Source organism: Rhea americana, unplaced genomic scaffold, assembly GCF_003343005.1.
Source record: "Rhea americana isolate MKP2758 unplaced genomic scaffold, rheAme1 scaffold_28, whole genome shotgun sequence".
NCBI lineage: Eukaryota > Metazoa > Chordata > Aves > Rheiformes > Rheidae > Rhea > Rhea americana.
This window is the reverse complement of record NW_028186401.1, coordinates 485908-509257: the sequence shown is the minus strand read 5'-3', so window position 1 is coordinate 509257 and position 23350 is coordinate 485908. Positions and strand designations below refer to the sequence as shown.

General features: G+C 45.1%; 1 protein-coding gene across 1 annotated transcript in view; it reads left to right on the top strand.

Moving 5' to 3' along the window:
• The window catches only part of PLEKHO2 (pleckstrin homology domain containing O2), a 31027-nt gene extending 7877 nt beyond the window's left edge, over window positions 1–23150 (top strand). Inside the window, exons 3-6 of the mRNA XM_085308587.1 lie at window positions 4574–4690; window positions 12157–12261; window positions 15050–15148; window positions 18388–23150. Coding sequence (XP_085164713.1) covers window positions 4574–4690; window positions 12157–12261; window positions 15050–15148; window positions 18388–19626 — 1560 coding nt within the window. The 3' untranslated portion in view covers window positions 19627–23150. The remainder of the gene's footprint in view (window positions 1–4573; window positions 4691–12156; window positions 12262–15049; window positions 15149–18387) is intronic.
• Window positions 23151–23350: the final 200 nt, after the last annotated feature.

The window sequence follows — 23350 nt, the reverse complement described above, 5'->3', positions numbered from 1 at the left end:
AGGTCCCATTATTGTAAATAAGGGCTCATGTTAATATCTATAGGCTATGGAACTGGCTTACAGTGAAGTCAAATATCTTAAGAAAGGAAATTGCTACAAAATTATCTGGTAGCACGATAGGATAGCCTCTGATTGTGTAGACTTACTGCAGGAAATCTAAAGGAAATGGTAATTTTCTGCACTCAGGAGGGGTCCCATTACCACTGAAGTGAAGCAGTTCATGTTTATTACTGTATTTATCTTCAAGAAAGAGCTAGGCAACAGAAATATGAGTGTCCTTCTGCATGTATCCTAAGCCAGACCTAGCAGGGTTAAATGGGTGGTGAGCCTCCATGTGCAAGGGCAGGTTTACAGGCTGAGTATTACAACTGCAGTGAGCCCATCAGATTTCCAGGAACTGAGCTAGTGACTTGGACACATTGTCCTTTTATCAGTCCCTCACGTAGTCGAGCCCTTCATGAAGAGGTGTTAATATTGCCTTTAGAGATGTTTTATATGCAGGCATGCTTGTCACACTTGTTTATGCAATTGCACAAAGTTGGCTTGTAAGCTGAAGTCTATAGTGCAAAATAAGAGGTGAGAAGGCCCATGAAAGATGCAGGCAATCATGTATGACTGTGTCACTGCAAAGTTGTGCTTGAGCATAGCACAAATGCTGTATTTTAGCATCATCAATAATAATCTCCTGGATTGTGCTTCTGCTTTGCTTAAATGCAAGCTCCCCACATTGCATCTGTTATTCAGGCTTTTGGTTTGTTTTAAAGTGTAGCTACCTCCTGAAGACAAATTGCAAATGGCTGTTGTATTACTTGGAACAGATGGTGGATGAAAGTCCATGTACCTTACCATGCTTCAGGTTTCCTTCAGCTGATGGGCTATGAAGTTAGGTGTATTTCTTGTTATTGGCTGTGGCTCCCTCTACAAAGCCTGTACCCTCATGTAAGTAAGCTAGGACTCAGTGAAATCTGCATGATGTAGGTGTTACATACCCAAATGTCAGGAAAAGACGCAGCTGCACAGACACTTACAGTTCTGTGGTGTTCAGATACAAGGAAGCTGTTCAGAAACCTGTGATAGGCATGTTGTGTGCAGACCTACAAAGAAACAAACAGGCAAGTTATTTTATAATGGTCTTTCAGTGGAATGTGCATATTCTTGCCAAAATAAAAATTAAGCCTGCAGAACTACAGAGGACACCTGAAAAACAGGCAATCCTATGAAGAAAGGCTAAACAGATCAATATCCTCACTCCATGCATTAGAGAGCATCAGTTTTTACGAATAGTGTGTTTTTTCCTAAACAGTGCAGCTAGTGGTTAGAGATTTTTAAAATGTGTATCACTTGACAGAGAAGAAAATCTACTAGGCAAAGATTCTACTAGAGACCAGGGGATCTACTCAGTATTTGGCTTCCTCAGTCGTGTAGTTAATATCTGCATTTCTCCATTGGTAAAGTGAGAGCAATTTATACCCAAGTGTAATTTATTAAAATGCTTTGAGATCCTCAGATGGAGAAGAAAAGTATTATTTGAGGCAGTCTAGACATTTCGTAGGGAACGGAGGGTCAAAGCCATTAATGCATATCAGTGAACAGGTCTTTTCTTATTGGAAATTTTACTTCCAGCTAAATAAAAATTTCTGTGGGTCATGTTTCTTTTTTTATCAACTCTTCATCCAAGAAACTGTAGGTTTGCCAGAAAACCCTTGAAAGGCTGAAGGCTTGCTGTTGTTTTCAACAACAATGACAATTTCTTGTGGAAAAACTCTTTTTTCMTCTACCTAATTGTTTTTATGATTCTTTGGTTAAGCACATGTATTAATATATAAAGGTATWTAGTAATTTTCTTCGGAATGGCCAAACAAGTGGAACACTTAAAGACACATACTTGTTTAAGTGTCTGCCCCATGWATAGTTAATGGAATTGTTTTTCTGAATTAGATTGTGAGTGAAAACYATACCAGTATTTTCAGAGCCTTACTGATTGCCCCATACAGTAAGTAGAAAAGCAATTCAGAAAACAAGCCTTCAAATCTGTAGAAGGAAAGAGAAAGAAGGCCAGAAGGGAACTCCCCATTCCCCAGTCACATCTCCATARAGCGGCCGCAGAGCGCAGGACGGTGAGCTGTGCTCCGGTGGGAGRCGAGCCCACTGAGCTGAACTCAACCTTTGCATCTTAGTGCAACATAAAACGATTTGCTTTAACTTCCTTGGGATGCTAGAGACCAAATCGAGCAGGAGCTTGTCTAGAACACGTGCCTGAGCACTGTTTGTAGGGGCAGGGCTCTGGGAGCAACCCGGATGCTGGCTGAAGCTGAGCCTCCTCTGGGTCGCAGGAGGTCGAGGGACCTGCGGGGCTGCAGCAGGGTCAGCCCCTTCGTTATCTCAGTCGTGCAGGATGGATATAAAAGATCTCTTTGTGACCCAAACGGGTGCAGAGAGAGRGGCTGGCCACTTGCCAAGGGTGAACCATAGACAGAAGCCCCATGCTGGCACTCCCTGAACTCTGAAGCTTTTACTTTGCCTCAGACATAGGCTTTTTTCTTCTTTGGCTGCTCTCTCCCCTGCCTTCCCCACAAAGGGTAACTTGAGAAGTTTCTGTCTTTGAGATGAAGGAGCCATTGCCTGTGAAGACAGCCAGTGTCCCTGGGTGGCAGGGTCCTGCACGTCCCCATCCGTACTGCCTTCGGTCTCCCTGGCCAGGTGGTAATCCCCAAAGCCTCCCCGGGGAGGAGCGGCACAGCTGAAAGCCGAGACGATGTCATGGCACAGCCACAGCTGTCTAACCTGCCACGTCCTTCTTGTCCCCCAGCTCCGTCACAGCCCGTGGCTGCTCTTAGGAAGTGGAGGACATGGGATCAGAAGAAAGTTCCCCATCCAAGAGGCAGGAAGGATGGTGTGGACAAGGAGGGTGACACAGAGCCACTAGCTCTGCCGGGCACAGAGCCGTTCCCCAAGCATGCGGAGTGTTGCAGCAGTCTTGTGCTCGTCTCCCATCAGAGCGCTGCCAAGCCACCTACATCCTGACCACAGCAAACTTTCATGTCGGCRCTAGTAACCGCACCGGCTATGTGGCATGCTGGTGCCTTCAAAGGGCTTGGTAATGTCAGCAGGATTTTTTCTGCTAGGTTTTTACCCTCCTACTAATATACATTTTTTGAGTTCTCTGGTCACGTTCATCTACTCAGTGTTAAATGAAATAAGCAGTAATGTCATTAAAATAATAAACCTAAATTAGATCCAGACATCCCTGAGCGGCTCAGAACTCACTTTGCATCCCGCATGAGCTTGGCTGGGCCCTGTCTCCAAATAAGAGGGTTAAAAAAACTGAACAGAGCCTGAGCTCTGCACAGTGACTTAAATGTCAAGTGGTAAATGGAGGAAATTCCCTGCAGCCCACTTCCCTCTGAACTCTCCATTCCCTGCCTCCAGCCACGCAGTAACTTCCTGGCTACGACACATTTCCTCATCCCACACCCCTCCTCTGCTACAGTAATTGCTAAATACAAATACATACTGGTACGAGGCGCTGGCTTCGGAGTGGAGCCTGAGCTCGGAACGGTCACGGCCGGAGGTTTTAATTTAGGACGGTGATAGGTTCATGAGACATGCTGACTATAGCACTTTACTGGCAAGAGCTGCTCTGCAATCCTCACTGCGTTTTTGTGTAAAACTTAGCAAAAAGGAGCTTTGGTTTCTTCTGGACTACTGTGACATGATGAATATTATCTGCTCAGTRCTATCCCGCAATTCCTATTAAAGGAACTAGAGGGATGGTGCTCTGCAGCTGAACTGAGCCACGCACCACGTGTGGAATTTTAGTTATGTTATTAGGAGGAACGAGCCAAGTTTGTGGTGTGCAGTCATCAGTGGAGATACACCAGAGAGAAATATTCCCCAGTGAGACACTGGCCTTGACAGTTTTGCTGGCTTTGTGGGACCATATTTTCAATCCTAAGCATTTTGACAGCTCAGAGCACAGCTACAAGAGATGTSTGTTCCAGTAGCACACGGTCCCACTGCCCTTGCTCACACGAGGGCCAGACGGCCTCGGCTCAGCGTGTCAGCAGGGCTCACTCTTATCTCTGCTCTGCCACAGACTCGGTCCGTCATTTTGCCCATCCCATTTTCCCTACAAAAAAGCAGAATAACACCTGCTTCATGCATTGTGGGGAAAGGGTAGTGTGGTCAAGCTAAGTGAAAACTTGGGGAGTGCTTTGAGATCCTGCCAGGAAGCTTTATAAGAGTGCAATRTGTTAGGGCAGGATGATGGGCAAAAATCTTCCGTACCTTGTCCCCAGCTGCAAATCCCAGGATGAGGCCAACAGAGCAGACAGAGGCTGGTGTAACTGTCCACAGCATGTTATTTGCTCAGCCACTGCAGACAACAGTCTCTAGGTCTGTAGCCTAGAGACTAGTGTGTTTTCTTAGTGAGATACCAGCCTGATTTATGCTGATTATTTTTAAGGCAAAAGAGCTTTCAGACAGATGCCATAGGAAGACATGCAGTGTTTGATGGTACATGATTGATTTCAGTGYCTCGTGCTCATAATAATGTTTCATTCCATCTCTGCAGGATGAACAGAAATGCATAGAAACAGTGGAACTGGAGAGTTACGACAAGTGCCAGGAGCTGCGTGCACTACTAAAAAAGAAAAACCGTTTCATTTTAATCCGCTCCCCGGGTAAGAAGGTAGGATTGCCTTTCTCTTCATTTTAAATTCTGCCAGCTCCAAAATGTGCCCCCAGGCAGCTCTGCCCAGAGCAGGTGCTTTGGAAGTGAAAGGTTCGGAGATACAGTTGTATGGCAGCTGTAAAGAAATGATCTAGAGCTGTGAGTGGTCTGTGATGTGTAAGGAAGATGCTACTTCTTTCTTCTTGTGGCAGGGAAAGGGTCTTCCTGTTACTCAGCTTCTTAGGGGAAGTTTTTCTCTTGGCATTTTTCCTGCCTTGTCACCCCCTTTCTTCCAGTATTCTCTCAGCAGTGGAGAGTGAYCATACCCTGTTGCTCTTCTGGGGGCTGTGGGCAGAGAAGTGTCCCTGCCCRAGCCAGCATGCATGCAGCAGCTTTGCCTAAGTTGCAGTGAAATCAGTGCTCCTAGTCAGTGTACTGAGACAGTTCCTGGAGTTGGAAGCCTTGATTTGAGAAACTCGAGTGCCAAGTAGCTTGGAATCAAACAGCTCACAGAAGAAAAGATATTTTGCAGAATTCACAAAACTCTACAGCCTTACGTTCCTGGGCAGAATCTAGAAGAGATTCTCATCATCTTTATGGGCTAGGATGCTTCTGTTGTTGTTCTGAGGCATCTCACATTTTATTTACATTCTAATTCCCATGTGATTTTATTGGCCTAAGAGATCTTATTCCATCTCCCTATGCAGAACTAATACGCTGTGATGGACAAAATGTATTAATTTCCATGAGAATATGAACAGCCAAAAATGGCAGCTTGCATGCATTCCCTTAGCTCCATCTAGTTGAAATAAATGGAGATTGTTTAGTCATCGTTGCCATTGTTGTTCTTTCATTCCAATCACTTAGTGTTTATTCATGTAATAGTGCATCAAGACCCCAGCTGAGTTCACAGTGTCACGTGTTAAACTTCACTCAAAACAAAACAAGGACTGTCCTGCCCCAAAACATGCATGTGAACAAGGGGGYGGAGGGTGGAGAGAGAAGGTAAATGATGTTTGTTTTGCAAGTGGATCCAGTCTGTATCAGGGAAAGAAGTGAAATCAGGCACCACACACGTAGGCTATAGTAGACTGGAGATTTTAGCCCCATGCTGGTGAGCTCCTGTCTAGCACTGGGACACAAGAGCAGTAAGTCTCTCCAGTTCAGTGGAGGTTTAGCATTTATTTCGCAATTTGGTTAAGCACAGATAATGTCAATCCTAGATCAAAACTGCCTAACTCTGCTGGACTTGGTGGTCTTCCTAGCGGGTGCCTGAACCCCTACAGTTGTCTCCACTGAAGCCTTCTGGCTACTTTGTGCCATCTGTGTTCATATCTTTTCCCAGGGAGGCCAGTAAAAGCCTGTGTGCTCAGGGCTGGGTGACATAGTATAAATTATTATTATTTGCAAATATGTTACTTAGAGGGGTAAAGTGTAATAGCTGCATATGTTTCTGCACTGATGCATGATTCAATAAAGAGTGAGATCTGTTCCTAAAYTTTTCGTATCTTGCTAGGAGAAAGATATGCCTAAAATTTGCACCAAAAGGTTAACTTCATGGCTTGTCGCATGCTGCTATATTTACAGCTCCCCTGTTTGTTATGCTACTATTTAAATGGAAACCTAGATAGAGGCCACTTTTTATAAGACATTTTTGGTGAAAGGAAGGGCTTTTATAAATGAAAAGTTCCCTGTTTGTAGYTCTCCTCCCACCCTGCTTTTGGCTGGGAATCTGGTAAGGGTGTTGACACACAACATACTTTTGCAGATGTTATAACGGGCTTTAATTAGGAGGCCAATGTACACAACTGTCCTTTTTCTGTTTTGAAATTGCAGCTGTGGTGATATGTATCAGCTAAATATTTTCCATTTGGGAGACTTGCTGCCATCCACAGTGTGTGCTGCAGCTTAAAATCACCCTATGAACTGGCTTGCCAGGGTCTTCTGGGTCTTGCTGAGTTTTCTTCGCCTCCTCTCCTTCTAGTAAATGAAGAAAGTGAGARAGCCTGTGGGACTTAGAAGCAAGCTAGGAAAGACTATTTCTATTTCAGTRTACAAATGGGAGTTTCCTTTTTGAAAACAAGGACCTAGGTTTGGCTCTGGGGGAAAYCAAGTTTGAAATCTTTGATGGGATATTTTCAAAGAGTGGAGGACATATGCAAAGAGCACGTAGTAAAACAGGAACTATTCAGACCACCCCCAGTGTCTGAAGGATTTGTGAGCTCTGCATAGTTCTGCTTTCAATGTATCAGACAGTTAAAACCCCTCTGCAGTTAGAATTGCACCTGAATAAATAAGTTGCCTTGCTAAAAGTGACCTTTGATGGAAATACCTCAGCTTCTGCTTACCATAGTCACAACAGTGAAATTTTCATTAAGCCATGACAGTACGAGCATGTCACATGCTTGCGCTGGTTACTTTCCTTGTGTGCAGCTGAAACAAAGTGCTGTCCCCTGAGCTTCAAGTCTCCAGTAAAGGAAGTTGGAAATGTGCAAAAGACCCATTCTCTTTAGAAATTTCAAATGCTTCGTTCCATCTGCAGCAATTAAATGAAATCCGTTGGCTACAGAGAGCTGAGCAGAGAACTTGTAAGAGAGGGCAGCAACCTTGGCTTKGAGACTTTCAAATGTACTCATGATGCAGAGAGCGGTGTACACRATGCCTAGTGTAAATTGCCTAGGACTACAGAGATTGGCACAAGTTTGGTATTCAGCAGGTCTGAAAGCCTTTGGCTACAGGGAAGAAAGAGGGTGGTASCAAGGAAAAGAGTCTATGAGCAAGTACTCCAACTTCCCACAACTCCATTGCTCACACTTCCAGGCACAAACCCAGCACCCATGTTTAGGGGGGAAACTTCTACTGCCCACTTCTGCCTCAGTCAACTTTGGTGGTGTGTGCAGCTCCCTTTGCTTGGGGCCCAGTCTGGAACCTGCAGTAGGCTGTGGTGAAGCACATTTGTCCTGCATGCTGCATCTGCTCCCTGGGTTGCCCAGGCCAAGTTTCAGTGAGAAGCTTCATTATTCCCAGTGATGAGGTAACTCAGTTAGCTGCAGAAAAAATGCAAAAATYCCCTAATTGGCAGTTGTGTTGCTTCTACTTCTCCATCCATGATCTAACCTGATTAGAACCCGAATTCATGCAGAAGGCAGGAGATAACCTCATGCCTGGCAGACAGACTTTGATGCAACTTGTCTTGGTGGTTTGAGATGCTGYGCTCTGCTGGAAGTGACCACTTAGTACCAAAAGTCAGCAGAGGGAAACTTGTTCCCACACCTAAGCCAGCAATTAACAAGCAGTTCACACTCCAGTTTAGCTCAATTCCAGTGGCAACTAAAGCCAATACCAGAYTTTGCACTGAAACAGCTGAAGACCAGGCACAGGTTTCTGTCATTCAACTCTGCTACAGATCAGCAACATCTCAGTGGAGAGCTAGTGCTGGTAAATGTCTTAAACTGCACCTATACAACTCTCCAGAGCTTGTCTATTAAATGGTATGCAGGTATGACAGACTGGCCCTCGGAACAAATCTGTCTCCTGGAAAGCAGGGGCAGCATAACCATGAGGTGGTCATTGCTTGAAGAAAGACCGATGTTGCTGAGAAGACATGGAGCAAGCAGGGAGCTGCTGCTTGTTCCCATGGCAGACAGCAACCTGTGTGTGAGCCTCTCTTGTTCCACAACACTTAGCYAGTGATTCAGCAGGGACTGACTGGTTGTGCTGTGCTCTGAAGTAACTTACAGTAAATTGCGTACTGTATTCATGGCTTACAGTCATCACTATCACGTTAGATTTCACCATGACAGCTTTTACTGGCACACCAGGCTGCTCTTAATGCCATGACTCAGTCTCAGCTGGTGTAGCAAACAGGAGAGAGCAAATGTGTTATCCTGCCTGCTGCCCTCTGGCTTTGGATTACGTGTCACTGACTTTCTGCCTAAAATTTCTCCTGGACAAAAGACCCTGCCTAAAGTTGTGTATGGTGCATCCTTCTTCAGGCACATCCCCGATACCTATGACTATTCAGATGAGTAAAAATACAGACAAGAGAAATCCTTTTGTTCCTTGTCCATAGAAGACCTGGAGGTCTCACACTAGTGCACAGAGCCCCAGTGGCAGGAAGAATGGAGACCAATTCCTCTAGCTTGTTCCTGCAACTTCTCTGCAGACGTCTGCTTTATAGAGAGCTTCCTCTCCACCCTCTGTTAGCCGTCTCTCCCCGCTGCCTGGGGTCAAGGACACGCGGCGTAGATGGATGTAGACAGACATGGGATTGCAAGGAAACAATGGGGCAGTGTTTGGCAGCATCCCGGGTGCCAGCCTCAGAGCACCAGCAGCCTGCCGTTCGCTCAGTGAGTGTCGGCCTCCTTCTAAAGAGGAAAAAAAAAGTTTTCAAAGAAAGAGAACCAGGTGTACTGGGAGGAACCAGCCGCAGCCCTCAAGGCTGCCCCTTCTACATCACAGGCGCAGGGATTTCTCTGGCTGTTTCTGCAGCAAAGCAGGGACCAGGGCTGCAGCAGCATGAATCTGGCTGGTCCGCACTGCCCCTCTCCACAAAGCGAGCGGGGGGAGCGGGGTCCCGGACAGAGTGCTGTTTGTCCTCCCTCRCACAGCAAGACTGAATAGCGGGAAGGGGACTTAGGGCTCCTTCCGCAGAGTCCTGTGCTGTTGCCTCAGGAGCATCTTTCCACAACTGTCCCCTTCCCCCACTGTCTGCTGGATCTGCGTTAGGTGGCCACAGCGGTCGGTCAGTGTTAAATTGTGCGGTGCACAGTGGCATGCCGGAGGGACACCTCAGCTTCTCATTAATGATGAACAATCCCTCAGAGCCTTCACTGTGCCCTGCCGCACGGTTGCTAACTGACACCAGCGCTTAGTCACAGGCTCTGCTCTAGGAGGCCAGAGCCTTTTGTCAGGGGCCAAGAATGAGGCACAGAAAGTGGCATTAGAAGAGGAAGCTTGAAGTGAGGCAGGAATCCTGCTCTTGAACAACATGTACGAAGATTTCTAAACCATGGTGCAGGCTGCCAGGTCTTTGCCAGGCAGCGCAACAGCTCAGCTGCTCACAAGTAGAGCTTTCTCATAAGCTTTTTTAATCACAAAGCTTAGGGGCAAAACCATTTCCAAACAAAAAAGTTTTTAAGCACACACAAAAACAGGCCTGCTTGGGCTAAAACAAAATCTGTCTGTCACTATGTTTTGGAGCCTTGCCTTCCCTTAGGTTCCCTGGTTAGCATGATCCTTCTGCGTCCCAGACAAAGAGCTCTTTTTCCAGAGTGCTGTGGCTCATGCCCTAACCTCTTCTCTGGGCTATTAGGAAGACATGTGGCCTCGTCACCTTACGTGCAAACTAATCGAATAAATAATCTTTCCCCAAATTGCTTCTTAACTCCCYACTTGCCATGCCGGTTGCGGGGGCTTGCACTTTGTGACGTGATGTGCAGATGTAAAACCATGGCTATTCGTTGCACTGGAGGAATAAATGCGGAAAGGAAGGGCAGTAGGTTTCTGGCTAAACAGCAGGAGTGCGTGCAAGGAGATGAGGTTTTAGGTCTGCAAATTTTCTGATGGTACTACGTTAGTCGTGACAGCATCCCAACAGGGGGATGCACTATGGTACTTAGATCATAGGTACCAGTGTAAGTTTTCAGAAGTTGCAGGTCCAGGTACCGTCAACAAAACAGGGGGCTGTCAAGAGGACTGGACTATCAGTCACTGTTCATTTTGTCACCCTCATTTCAAACAGTCTGGAGGTTCCAACACTGCTGTGATCCTCCTGGATATCACATTATGGAATCCCAGTATTTCTTGTTGTAATTTTTTGGTTTTGTTTTTTTTAAGCAGCCTTAGGACATTATACACAAAAAAAGGTCCTATGCTATCCTGGGCAAGGTACTTCCACCAAACTTTTTACAGGTGCTTACCACTTCTGTTCTCATTTTCTGGATGTCTGATTTCAGAACGTTCTGAGTTTTTTAAAAAGACTGAGACTACAGCTGCTTACGAAGGCAACAAGAACGTTCATAATACCTATAGGATGTTAAATGCCCTGAAAAAAAATGGTCCAAAGACTGTTATGTTTTTGGATGAGCCTCCCCATGGCTCATCTCCCCATCTGTGAGAGAGAGATAATCTCAGATGCTCTGAAAAGCAATTTGTGAGGCCCTCAGATATTGYAGTGATGAGCTACAAGGAAAAGGTCATCAGGGGAATCAGTAATTCTGTCTTCAGGGCAGGGTTGAGCAGAAGCACAATCAATAAGACATACTGACCTATTGACCAACGAGGATAACACACACTATGGGATAACTCAGGAATAAGTACCACCCATCTCATTAGGGATGGTGATACAAGGAATGTACACAGCAGGCTGAGCTAAGGCCACCCAGGCAAGCTTGGGATTGTCTAATTCTTCAGGGCTTAATTTTGCAACTTAAATCATGTTCTTCAGTGTCAGGATATTTTTATGTGCACGTGCAGTATGGATTAAGGCACCATAGAGAGCTGTCTGGATCTAAGCCACTGTACCATAAAGTCACCTGTAATGTGGAGATGATAACTGCTCCTGAAGTGTACTTTGGGTCAAAGCTGCGTAATACTGGTGAAGCACCAAGAGAATACAACACTGAAATACATAACACCCTATCTGTTGTTCCTGCCTTGGTCAATAAGAGATTCCAAACAGTGAGCACAGCCATGGGACTCCCCCAGAGGAAGGAGAGAGCTAGCTGACTGGAGGACAGGGCATACAATCTCCCATTGCTCCGGTCCTTATTTGTGTCCCATACCTGCTGCCAGTTCCCTCATCTGGCCTCCTTTTATCTTACTTTTAGGCCAGCTGTTCAAAATACACAAAATGGATGTCTGTAGTGCTGCTTTATTTTTTCATTCAAAGCGGAAAAAGATGCAGTTAATTGGTCTCACTCATGCTGTCCTTATGCCTCGACATGTCCATGGTTAGCAGAATCAGGGTTAATGCAGCCCAGGTCAGAGCTCCAGATTCCTGTCTCAGTTCCCTTCTGCAGAACCACAGAAACAGGGAAGCAGGCAGCACCCACAGCATGCAGGTTTCCTAGTGCTCTCTGCTTGCTGCCTCTGGAAAAGCTGGAGCTAAAAGTATCTTATTGCACCTGAAAACAACAAAATGACTTGGACTTTCAGTCTAATTCTCTATACAGTCTGACCCCTCACTGCATAAACAACTCACAACTGCATTTTGCAGAAGGAAGAAACTCTTATTTTCTTATTACTTTAATTATCAGTTGAAAAAAATAAAGCTACAGCAACAAACTATTCAGCATAACAAAATTCTGTTCATGAGAGCTATGAAATTAAGTACTTGCTAAAGCGCAAAGGAATCTGTAGTTTAAACACAGCCTGGAACTGAATGCTACATAAGAAACTGAAGTGATACACAGAATGCAGAGAGCTACCTCTCTGTTCTTGACAAATAATGCTTAGGCAAAATTGTCCCTCTGCTCTTACAGGTTCATGATATCAAATTTCAAGCTCCAACTTCGGAAGAAAAGGAATCATGGATAAAAGCTCTTAATGAAGGGATCAATAGAGGCAAAAACAAAATATTTGATGAGGTAAGACAAACAGTTTTCAAACTTATGTTTTCTGTGTCAGTTCTTGTTCACTGCTTTTTGAACTAAAAGCAGATCTTGCCTGATACCCCARGCTGCCTATCCTTCCTGAATGCCAGGCACAGGCAAAACAAAACGAGAGCACATTCATAGCTAGTAGGCAAGGCAGACTAAGTTGCATCCCTGCAGGCTGGGGGCTTTTAATTACTTCAGTTCCTACCCTGAGAAGCTAGAACATCCACCCTTCTACATCATGCTACATTTCCTCTAGCTGCAGGGAGGCAGGGGTAGCAGGATGAGTACATGGTGTGCCAGAGGAATGGTCTGTGCTCCCTGAGAGGGCCATGGGACACCAGAGCCCACTGAAATCAGTGGGAGATGGTCTGGTGGATTTAGTGGGATTTGGATCGGCCCCAGTGAAGCTGCTGCACGGCAGCAGCTGCAGCTCTGAATTGTGGCAGTGTGTGGGCTGCAGCCTGGAAAGACTTGTACTCCTTATACTGCCATGATTCTCAGCACCAGAAAGCCTGGAAACTGAGGTATTTGGTTAGGATTTAGACTAGCCTTCAAGACTGGAAAGAATCTGAAGTGACCCAGTCTGCCAGCTTTTCTGCCTGCAGTTTAGAGAGAAGTCTAGTGGAAAGTTATTCCATGGCTTCTCAGGCCATCTACTCTCTGGGGCCTTGGCCAAACATGCCCAGCTCCCAGCGCACCTGCACTGCCAAACTCTCCTCTCATCCTGATGTGCAGAAGGAGGATGAAAATCACACATCTTGGAGCCTGACATAATCTTGCTTTGCTCCACACAGCTTTTCACCAGCCCTGAACTAAACCAAAGGAGCAGTATCTATTCTTCAGTTGTTTCAGTAACAGAAAGGAAGYGCTCAAAACCACCACCCTGGGAATGACACAAGAAGAAATGGGCAGGGTGAGAGGGGGACGAAGAAATCAGCAAGATCTGTTTAGCAAAGGAAACCAAAGCAATGAGTAAAGGGCTCAGCACAGTAGATTGGTGCTAGAGAATGCAAACTCCGAAAGCTTGGGCTGGAGGCTGTTACTCAGAGACGCTCACAAGAAACTGGAGTAAGCTGAGGCTCCAGCTATATCATGGCAACTAAAGCTCCCCTTTAGGAAATCCAGGCTTTACATTTATTCCACACAGGACAAAAGCTGGATGAGAGGCTGGAACATGCTCCTCCTTTGCCTAGGCAGATCGCATTCAGTGTCAAGTTTTTGCTAGTGGCATGGTGTGGCTGTCCTTTGGGCCCCTGGACCCAGTGGGAAGCAGCAAGTGTAATTCAAGTGACCAGCTGGGACTAGCAGGCAGCCCGGAAGATGTTACAAATCCAAGCAGCAGAGTGCTCAGCAGCCAGGGCTGCTCTCATGTTACCCGGAGCGGGAGATGCGATGTCCTCCAATGCAGCGCTGTAGCAAGCTGGTGACGACGCAGTGGGGCCCGGAGGGCGCTTAGCTCCGTGCTCTCCAGTGGGCATGTGTGCAGCGAATGCCACACGCCCCTTCCCCAGCGCAGCAAAGTGGGATCTCAGGTTGCCTCCCTTCCCTGTGGCCCTGGAGTTAYACTTCTTACACAGACCCAGATTCTCAGAGAGAGCAGCCTCTAATTCCAGTTCATTCCAGTAAGGATCAGACCTTAGATTTAAATTTTCTGTGCAGACTGGGCACAAGCTAAAGAGTCAAGCCCTCAGCTGGCTTGGATTAGCTGTTCTCTACTGAAAGATCTGTAAAACTGCCCTGTCATATCAGCTAGGGATTGGGACCCGTTTTTCCTCTTAAATCCTTGTTCAACCTTGCCAGCTTTCCTGTTCTACAGACTCGTAGGTGCAAAGACAAGCAAAACAAGGACATGCTGACATTTCATCAGTCTCAGTCACCGGTGCTGCCCCTCTACCTGAGCACTGACCCCAACCCTCRGCCGCCCCCAGGAGCCAGCAGGAGAGCCAAGGGAAGAAGAGAACTGCTACGTAGCCATTTCTGGCTGCTGTGCCTCAGCCCCAGCCACCCCCAGGGGCAACCTCRGAGTGACACGAGGTTGGGCTGGATTTAGCAGCCCCCCCTCCACCTGCCCAGCCCTGGGCAGTATGGGAGGGTGGCCAAAGCAGTCACAGAGCCAGCACAGAGAGATACCTGTGGGGGCTGAGACCTCCCTCCCCACGGCCCACATGCGGGAGGCAGTGCATTTCTAATCTGATTCTACAAAATAAATTTGTTAATTTAGCCACAGTTGCAATTAATCCAGGTCACTGCTCACACCTTCTATTCAGCTTCCTGCAGTCATTAGAGCTGTACAAGGGAAGGTCTATTACAAAGAACTGCTGATACAGTTCACAGTCAGGTCATGGTTATTAATGGGCCTTCACCTCTAAGATGGCAACAGCAATTTCAGTCCTGTGCTATGCCACATGCAGGAGCTGTTCCAAGCCCCGGCTGTGCCTAGCACAACAAAGCTCTCTTGTGTCCTCCYTTTCCTGCCCTGTAGGTAGAGGGAAAGTTAGTGATTACAGACCACTGCAGGTTGGATGCTGTGATTTGAAGTGTCTTTTAGGTGAACAAAGCTCTCCACAGGATGGATAGCCAAAACATTCATCTCACACACGCAGGGCGTTGCAAGCAAAACTGCGACTAAAGTCTGAGGTGAAGACTGTAGTGGTGAAATATTCAAAAAACTTCACTAGATGCAAACCCCATCATGTGTGACAGTGAGAATGCTATAGGCATATCTTGAGAAATTAATGGGCTTCTCCCCTTTYGCTCCTCTTCCGCCCTCTTAAAGGTGAAAGTAGACGAGAGCCTTTCCTTGGACCATGTGACTCGGGACAGAGTGAGAATGACCCAAGGACGCAGGCCACCCACGAGAAGCCACCTCAAGGAGGTAAGTGCATACCCTGACAGGGGGGTTGCAGCACCCTGAACTCAGCCATGGGTGTGAGCAATCAGCCCCCTCGGGATCAGCAACAGCAGTACCTGAGCAGSCCACTCCTTCCAGGTACATCCAAATCCCCAGGGAAAACCCCAGGTGCATGCAGCCCYGGGAAAGCTTACATGAGAAACAGCCTCCTCTGAGAAAAAGAARGAATCTCTTTAAGAGAGATCGCTTTAAGAAATCTCTTGAGTTCACATAGATCTGTAGCTGCTGCAACATGTTATGATATATTTAGCTTTCCATAACTCATGAGCTGCTTCACTGTCTGCTGAGAGCCATTACAGTTTCCCTTTAATCAGAAGAGATCGAAGTTCCTACTATATTTATTTTCTAAGAAGCGATGATTTTGTAGGCACTATGGTCTGAAGGTACAAGAACTGCATGGTTTGTGCAAAGAAGCTGTATTTTTTATTTAACTAACTGGAAAAAGCAGTCAAACTTTCAGGCTTACAAGCCCTTCTTTAGGTCTGAAACCAAAGACATTATTCTCGAAGGCAGCTTTATAGACTAGCCTGTCTATTCGTTGCTGCTTTTCTGGATCTGTCACTTAAGGAAAAAAAAAAGAAGAAGAAGAAGAAGAAAACAAAACACCGCAAAATAAACCTGTGCTTCATTTCTATGGGAGATATATTAATGCATGAGTCCTGTGATCTATGAAGCAGTTCGCACATACCATGTATTCATATTTTAGAAGAGGATTAAGCTAACCCAATCAAGATTTTAATTCAAACCCTCTTTCTTCAAATATCGCAGACTCAGGTTTATGCCTCTGTAATACAGACAATGAGACATTCTAAAACTTTTTACTTTGTATAGAAATCGAGGTAGAGTGTCTCTTCTGAAGAAATGCACAGAAATAAATCAGAAATTCCCATCCATCCCTCCAGAAAACAACAGAACAAAACATAACAAAAGTAGCAGAAGCAATAAAGCATGGATTCTCTGTCACCTGAGTCCAGTAAAGGCGGAAGCCATTCCCTAAGCTCTAATAAGATCTYGCTCCCCTACTCAGCTCACTATTTCCATGAGCTGTCTCAGATATTAGTATCTGTAAGACCTCTCACCTTTAGCCAAATACAGGGGGAATTGGTTTACAAATTCAAAAGCAGGAAGTAGGGGAAAGGGAAGAGATGGGGCCTGCAGAAAGATATGTATTAGAGGTGCTCTAGTCTCACGACCTAGAAGAGGTTTCAGCTGCACAGATGTACTTCCAGAGTTCCTGCTGCAATGTTGCTGCTTGCCATGTTCCATGCCTCACGTTTCAGCACTTACCAATGCACCCTGAGGGACTGAGCTTGCTGTTTTTAAGTGTTAATATTTCAAATTGATACAGTGAGCACTGGAGACCGAGAACAAAACATATGAGCTGGTGTCAAATCAGATGGAAACCCTTAACTACTGAGCTGCTGTCAGAAATAGTATTGGGGATAATTTTACAGTCTCTTTGTGGAAGAGGAAATAAGACAAGTATTAGGAACAGAACGTGAGGAAGGGGTTTGCAYGCTTTATTCCGAAGTGGGAATCAAAGACCAGGCAAAGTTTGTATGCTCTGAGAAGTCATATCTGTCTGGATTCCAAGCAGGAATATCTATAATCAGCCTGAATAAGTTTTGAAATGTCTCTTGGCTGAGGATAAGAACAGACCTCTGTAGCAGTCAAGGCTGGATATAGAAATCTCTACACAGTACCCGTTGCCTTGTGACAYTGGTATAAGGATGCACTAAAGATGCTGATCAGGCAGTTAATTTATTTTATAAATAATTGGAAAAAACAATAATACCTAAACAAAAAAGCAGATATTTCTGTTAAGAAACAAAAATCTCAACCATCAGTAAACTGAAAAATTTAGTTAATAGTGAAGCAAATAGGATGAAAGATGATTTTCAGGGTCAAAGCAGTCCAGCATAAGGGAGGTCAGGGCCAAGCAGCCAGGATGCAGCTTGCCTCTGGCTTTCTTGTGGCCTGTGAAGACAAGAGAGACCTTAACTAAACTCTRCCCTGCATGAGTCTGCACCTAGTTGTAACTGTGCTTTTGTCTGGCTKAGGGTCCCTCACGCAGGAACAGTCACTGCATTTCTCCCTCTGCAGCACTGAGTTCAGACTGCAGGCTCTTTACAGTAAACTCCATCTTTTGTAATACAACCACCCTACTGGAGTGATTTGCACACAGCCTGTGGTTTGAAAGAGGACTAACTGACTGAGGTTTAGCCCCAGTAAGACAGTGATGACATCAGGCTGGAGGAAGCAACCAGAAGGCAATGGCATTACATTAGTACCCCTGCTCAAGTGATCCCAAAATACATTGACAGTCCAAAGATAACTTGTTTTATCTGTTCAAGTAAATAGAACAGTCTCACAAGCAGAAAGCAATTGTGCTTTGGGCAGGCACAGCACCCAAATGAGGGAGGTAGAAGGATACAGCTAGCACAGGACAAAGAATTTGAACATGGCAGAGCTGACTGCTTATAACTGAGAGGAAAACAGAATTGGTTTCTAAATGCTCTTTTTAAAGGAAGTAGTAAAATAAATTCTGCAATGAGGTCCTAATTCTTGACTGCTTGTGGTCATTGCCTTTGATATTCTTGTGCAAGTTGCTGCACTATCAGGCAGAAAATAACTTGACAGCAAGAACACTCATGACAGTCACATAACATGGTGATCTGAGGAAGAAGWGGGGGTATGCAGAAGGATGAAAGTGCCTCATTCAATGCTTTTGAGATCTGCTGCAGTGAAAACACTTTAAGTCCATTTTCTTCTCTGTTGGGTGGAATGCTTGGGACTCCAGATTATCATAGCTCATTAAATTTTGGCATATCGGATCTCACTGAGTTTCACTTAGTAGATTAATGCTGGTGAGAGGTTGCTAGTGCTGTTAGAGGGTAGCACAGGGTGATGCTTCATGGAAGAAATGCAAGCTCCATAGATTGCTCTTGAGCTACAGAAAAAGCTGCTTTTTCAGGGGTCATATTTGTTGCCAGCCAGATGCTCCTATTTGCAGTTTTCACAGATGTAAGTGTAAAAAGGAGATGGACCTGTGAAATGGTAATCTTTCCCCTTCACTTCACAGCTTGAGCTTTATTCTGGAAGTATTTATACCACTGCATCCATAGCAATTCCTTGAAGTTAAAGGATTGAGCATGGGATTGATGATGGAACAGAAACTGAATAAGCTCTCTGTTGTATTTCAGGCTGCCAAGTCGAAATCAGATGGTATCCTCAGACTGGATCTGGATATAGTGGACAACGGACCACCGAACTTGGACTCTACTATCAGTGAAAGTGACAATTCCCAACCTCAGAAGGAAACTCCAAAGCCACCTATGCCACCTACAAAACCCACTGGCACAAAAGAAAAACAAGATGCAGAAGATAACACTCCTGATCAGGAACATAAAAAACCTTTGTCCCCTCCATTGCCCCCAGATAAGAAGCTTAAGGAAAGTATAGTATCAAAGGACAGTGTAGATACCATGGAAGAGGATCCTGTAAGCAGAGAGGAGAATGTGGAAGGATCCAAAGCACCGAGTGAGGAGAACAGAGAGACCCTCACAGAGGTCAGCAACAAGAGCATAGCAAAAGCTCCAATTCTTATTCCTAAGAGCATGCCAGACAAGTTAAAAGTAACTTGGGACCAACCAGACCCTGAGCCTAAAAACACGGAAGACTTGAAATCATCAGGAGATGGTAGCAAAGAGAATCTTGTGGAGATTGCCACAGTAGATGTTACAAAACCCCTTGTTCCTCCTAAGGTTCTGTCAGAAAAATTTCTAGCCACTGTAAATTCCAGCCAAGGTGACCCAGAAGCTGAGGATTTGGAAGAACTGGAGTCTCACAGTTCCAGTCCCGCTGTGAATGGGATCAAAGACAGTGAAGTAGCAGAGTCCACATTCCCAAAAGCTGAAACTGAAGAAGGAAATGAGAGAACCTCTGAAGAGAAGGAACAGCAAACATTAGCAGAACAGAGAGAGACTTCCTTAGCTACAGAAATAGGCCATGAGAGTTTGAAAGTGACTATTGAGAAGAAAACATCTGTAGAAAGCACTTCAGCTCTCAAACTTCGCAGTTCTTCTCTGGGAGACTTGCTGTCTGATTCCAAAACTACACAAAATGCACTTACAGGCCAAGGTTTCCCCAGGGTTTCCCATCACTGCATAGCTAAAATGGAGGAGAAGGTTGCTAATGAAAGGGAAAAGACAGAAAAACTTCTGCAGAAAGTTTTACGTGGAGGGTTGGAACAGGCCCAGGAGGGGAATGGACCCCCAGTGATGGCAGAGACATTACTCAATGAGGCAGTAGAACAACTTCGGCAAGCTACGCAAGTCTTACAAGAAATTAAAGATTTTGGAGAACTGAAAAAAGAAGCAACAGAGAAACAGAAAGGAAAGCAAAAGTCTCTAGTGACTCTTTATAGGAGAAGTGCTCCCTGACACGCTCTTCAAAGAGATTTCTTCCTTAAAATCAGAGCTAAACATTTGCCATTTATGATTTGTACCTTTGTGAGGCCAGTTTTAAAAGGTGGTGTTTTGCTGTGCACACACCATGTTTTGGGGACAGAATTGAGCTTTCAGTTATAGCATCTTTCTCTCTTTCTTCATCCTAGCCCAGTTCTAATCCTCTTAGCACAGTAGAAGGTTACAGGACATTGAGCAGTTATGAAAATGTGAATGTTCTTTAAGGACTTGGTCCAAAGTCTTTTCATGCCAATGGATCAGGCCTTAAAAATCACTGGTAATTTAACTGAGTTAGATTTTTGAGAGGAGCAGAAAATGGCTATTTTAGCAAAAGCCCTTATTTATCTGTATTTACAGATATGCCAATACCCAGATTACACTAGCRTCCCTATAGTTTTGCCAGTTAAATCATTAAAGGAGAAACATAGTCGGAGAAAATTTTGCTAGTTTGTTCGCATGCTGGCAAGGTTTCCTGCACCACCTGGAGCAGTGACATCTGGGAATGTAAAGATAAATGGTTTAATCTTCTCCAAAGCTACTCACAAAACCACATCCACAGTTAAAAAGTGACCTCACACAGAGGCAAACAACACTGGCCAGCTCCTGACTGCAAGCAGCRTTCACAGATCTAGGGCAGCTGTACAAAGACACTTATCTGATTCTGGCTGTGCAGAGCTCTAGGTGTTTGCTAAGCACTGTGTAAGTGAACGAAAGTCTCAGTGCATCATTGCCAGGCAAGTATTAATTGTTTCCATTTCATTAAAAGGGAACAGAGGCAAAGATGCAGAGCAGGTTACATTTAGCCTCAGGGGTAGTACGTTATAGCAGTGCAACACATCTGCTTTTAAAGAACATAACTATCTGATGAGTTCCCTCATTAGCCAGCTGTTTGGAGAGCCTGTGTCCAGGAGATCCCAGGGATCTTCCTAGGAGAGCCTGCCATTAAGAAGCTCGTTCTTTAAGGATGCTTGTTGCTTAGCTGTAGGCTCTCTCTCTGCRTTGCCTTGGGATGTTAACTGACAGGAGCGTGCATATCAGTCAGGAAGGCTGGACAAAATCCACCCTTCTGTTATTTTAAGAGTTTTCTACCTGCTGTGTCCTGGCTAGCTTGAGAGTCATGGTTTGGCACAGACATCTGTAATTTGAACAACTGTTTAAATGCTGAGTACATGGAAGGAAAGGCATTTTGCACACGCAGTTTTGGGGCTGGGCCCGGTGGCTCAAGTGCATTGAAATAAAAAGGCATTCACTATGCAAGGGCCTGAGAAGGAACTGCAGAAGGCTCTGGCATAATTCCCACAGCTCTTTGCCTACCTGCTGAAAGCAGGCACAGTTCCCTTGGTATCAAGCGATGATAAAATCCTGTCTTTGCACTCCTGCTGTATAGCCCCGTGCCTGAGCTGGTTCCCCTGCCCCATTCTTAACAGTATTTGCTCTGAGGAGAGGCATACGACATCCTCAAGGGGACCTTGAGATTCAGGGAGTACAGAAAAGGCTGATCTTTCCAGCCTGGTTTTAAGGAGTGACACTTTATCTATGCTCTTTCCTCTCATTTGCCAGAACTGCACTCTTAGCTGACCAGATAGTTTTTCTTCTGTTCTTCTTTTCATGATTTTGCAGGTTCCACAAGGCTGCTGGGGGCTGCATACACCTCCCGTAGCAGCAGCTCAGTAAAGCTTCATCTGAGCCTYGCTGAGACTAGGTAATGGGCACTTCAGTTCTGAGCACAGCAGTGTTGTCTTGGTGCTTGCAGATGTTCTTGGTTTGCACCACCCAGAGCCATCAAGACAGGTAGTTACTAGAACTGATGCTTCCACTTCTTTTGATTAGAACAGCCTGGATTTCAGTGGTCTGTCCTCSTCAAGCCAGCCATAGATACTGCATGGAAAATCACTTGTTGTTCTCTCAYATGGAAAGTTCTGTGCAGCCAAACACTCAGAGCTCAGGTGCCAAAAAGCTTTGCTTTGGAGACAAAAAGATTCCTAAGTCCTGAGCCACTCCCAGGCATGTAGCCCAAGAGCAAACTCTGGATATGTGCAATTTGCTGCTATAGATTCAATGTGAACCAAGGGTCTTGCTCAGGTTTCAGATATATTTTAGGATGAGGGATAATTAAAAAGAGACAACATTCAGTGCCTATCTGCTATCTAAATATATTTTTCTGGATAAGCACTTTACCRAATGCTGTGTGATATGAACGTGAGTTGTCAGAACCTGGTGTGCACTGGAAGTCTAGGGACATCAGCTTCAAAGAGCAGGCGAGCTTTTGCAAGACATAGTTGTATAACAAGAGATAAACTAGATGGGGAAAAACAGGTCATGCCAATAGGAAGACACACAAACCAGGGCAAATCCCAGGTACAAGTTCATATCTCAAAGTTGAAGCCAATCCTAAACTTGAGGACGGTCAAATCAAAGCCTGGAACTGAAAATCCTTGCGAATGGAAATAGCTCATGGGATAACTTAGTCCCATAATGTACACAAACACCTCTGCTCTCAGAGGTGTTTTTTCATGGCAGTGTGTTCTGTCAATATTTATCTGGCAAATGAAAACACTGAAACATCCCTATCTGTTACAGCCAAAACTACAGGATGCACTTATATTTACTGTATATTTTTATATAATATTGAATATCCTAATGAAAAGTGGAAGAGTACCTGACATTTTACTGAATACCCCTCAGTAGGAATCTTAACAGAAAAAATATATATATACCTATAAGGAAATGGGTAAGTTAAATCATTTTACAAGCTACAGCTAAATACTGTATTTGCTGTACTAACAGAACCTACCAGATTGTATTATGTCTTGTAAATAAGTATAACTTAAATGGAATTGCCATAGCACCCAGTAACTGAACTGCTGAAAACGTTACGTTAGAGACTCTGTTTTCATTTTTTTTCCTAATAAGGTTAGCAGCTTCATCCTAAAATGTCTAGCCCAGCTGTAAGCCTGATTCACCTGGACTTTACAGGAAACAATGCACTGTGTTCCTTCTGCAGTTTTCCCCCTTATTATTCTCATTTTGGTCATAAGCCAGTCTCTGCCTATGGCGCGAAGGCGGGTTATTCTGTGACTGCCTTCTAGAGTTTCTTATGTGCTGTGCTGAAACAGCAGTGCTGGCTGCAGTCAGAGATGGGATTCTGGTCTAGAAAGCCTTTGCTCTGACCTCATACAGCAACTCCATCTTCAGTGTACATCCTGCCACCATGCACTTTTTCCCTCCTCCCTTTTAACTTACTCATCTAATTCCTGGATGCACTAAGGCTGCTTTCTTGTGCCTAAAATCCCTCTGGATTGGAAAGATGGCGTGTAATTCTGTGTTTCAGGCTATGCCACCAGGTTACACATTTGTGACAGGAAGGAAGTGAGCTTGCAAGCAAGCAAACGTGGCCAACGATCTGAAAAGCAGCTGCTGTGACCGTGGAAAGGCAGCACTTTGTCTCCTGCTTGTAAAGAGCTTTAAGATTTGGCAATAAACCCCCCTTTTAAACATCAGCTGTTTAAGAGCCATTTGTCCCAAAGAAGAGCAAAGAAGAGCTATGAGGACCAGCACACTGCAGCTTTGCTGTGCAAGAGGGTGTGTTGCACAGGCTGTGGTCAGGCTGGGGTGAGCTCTACGCTGCGCTAACCACAAGCCTAGAGGAAGGAGAAGCGCTAGGGGCTGCCGCTGGCACGGAGCTGGAGCTGCTGTATAC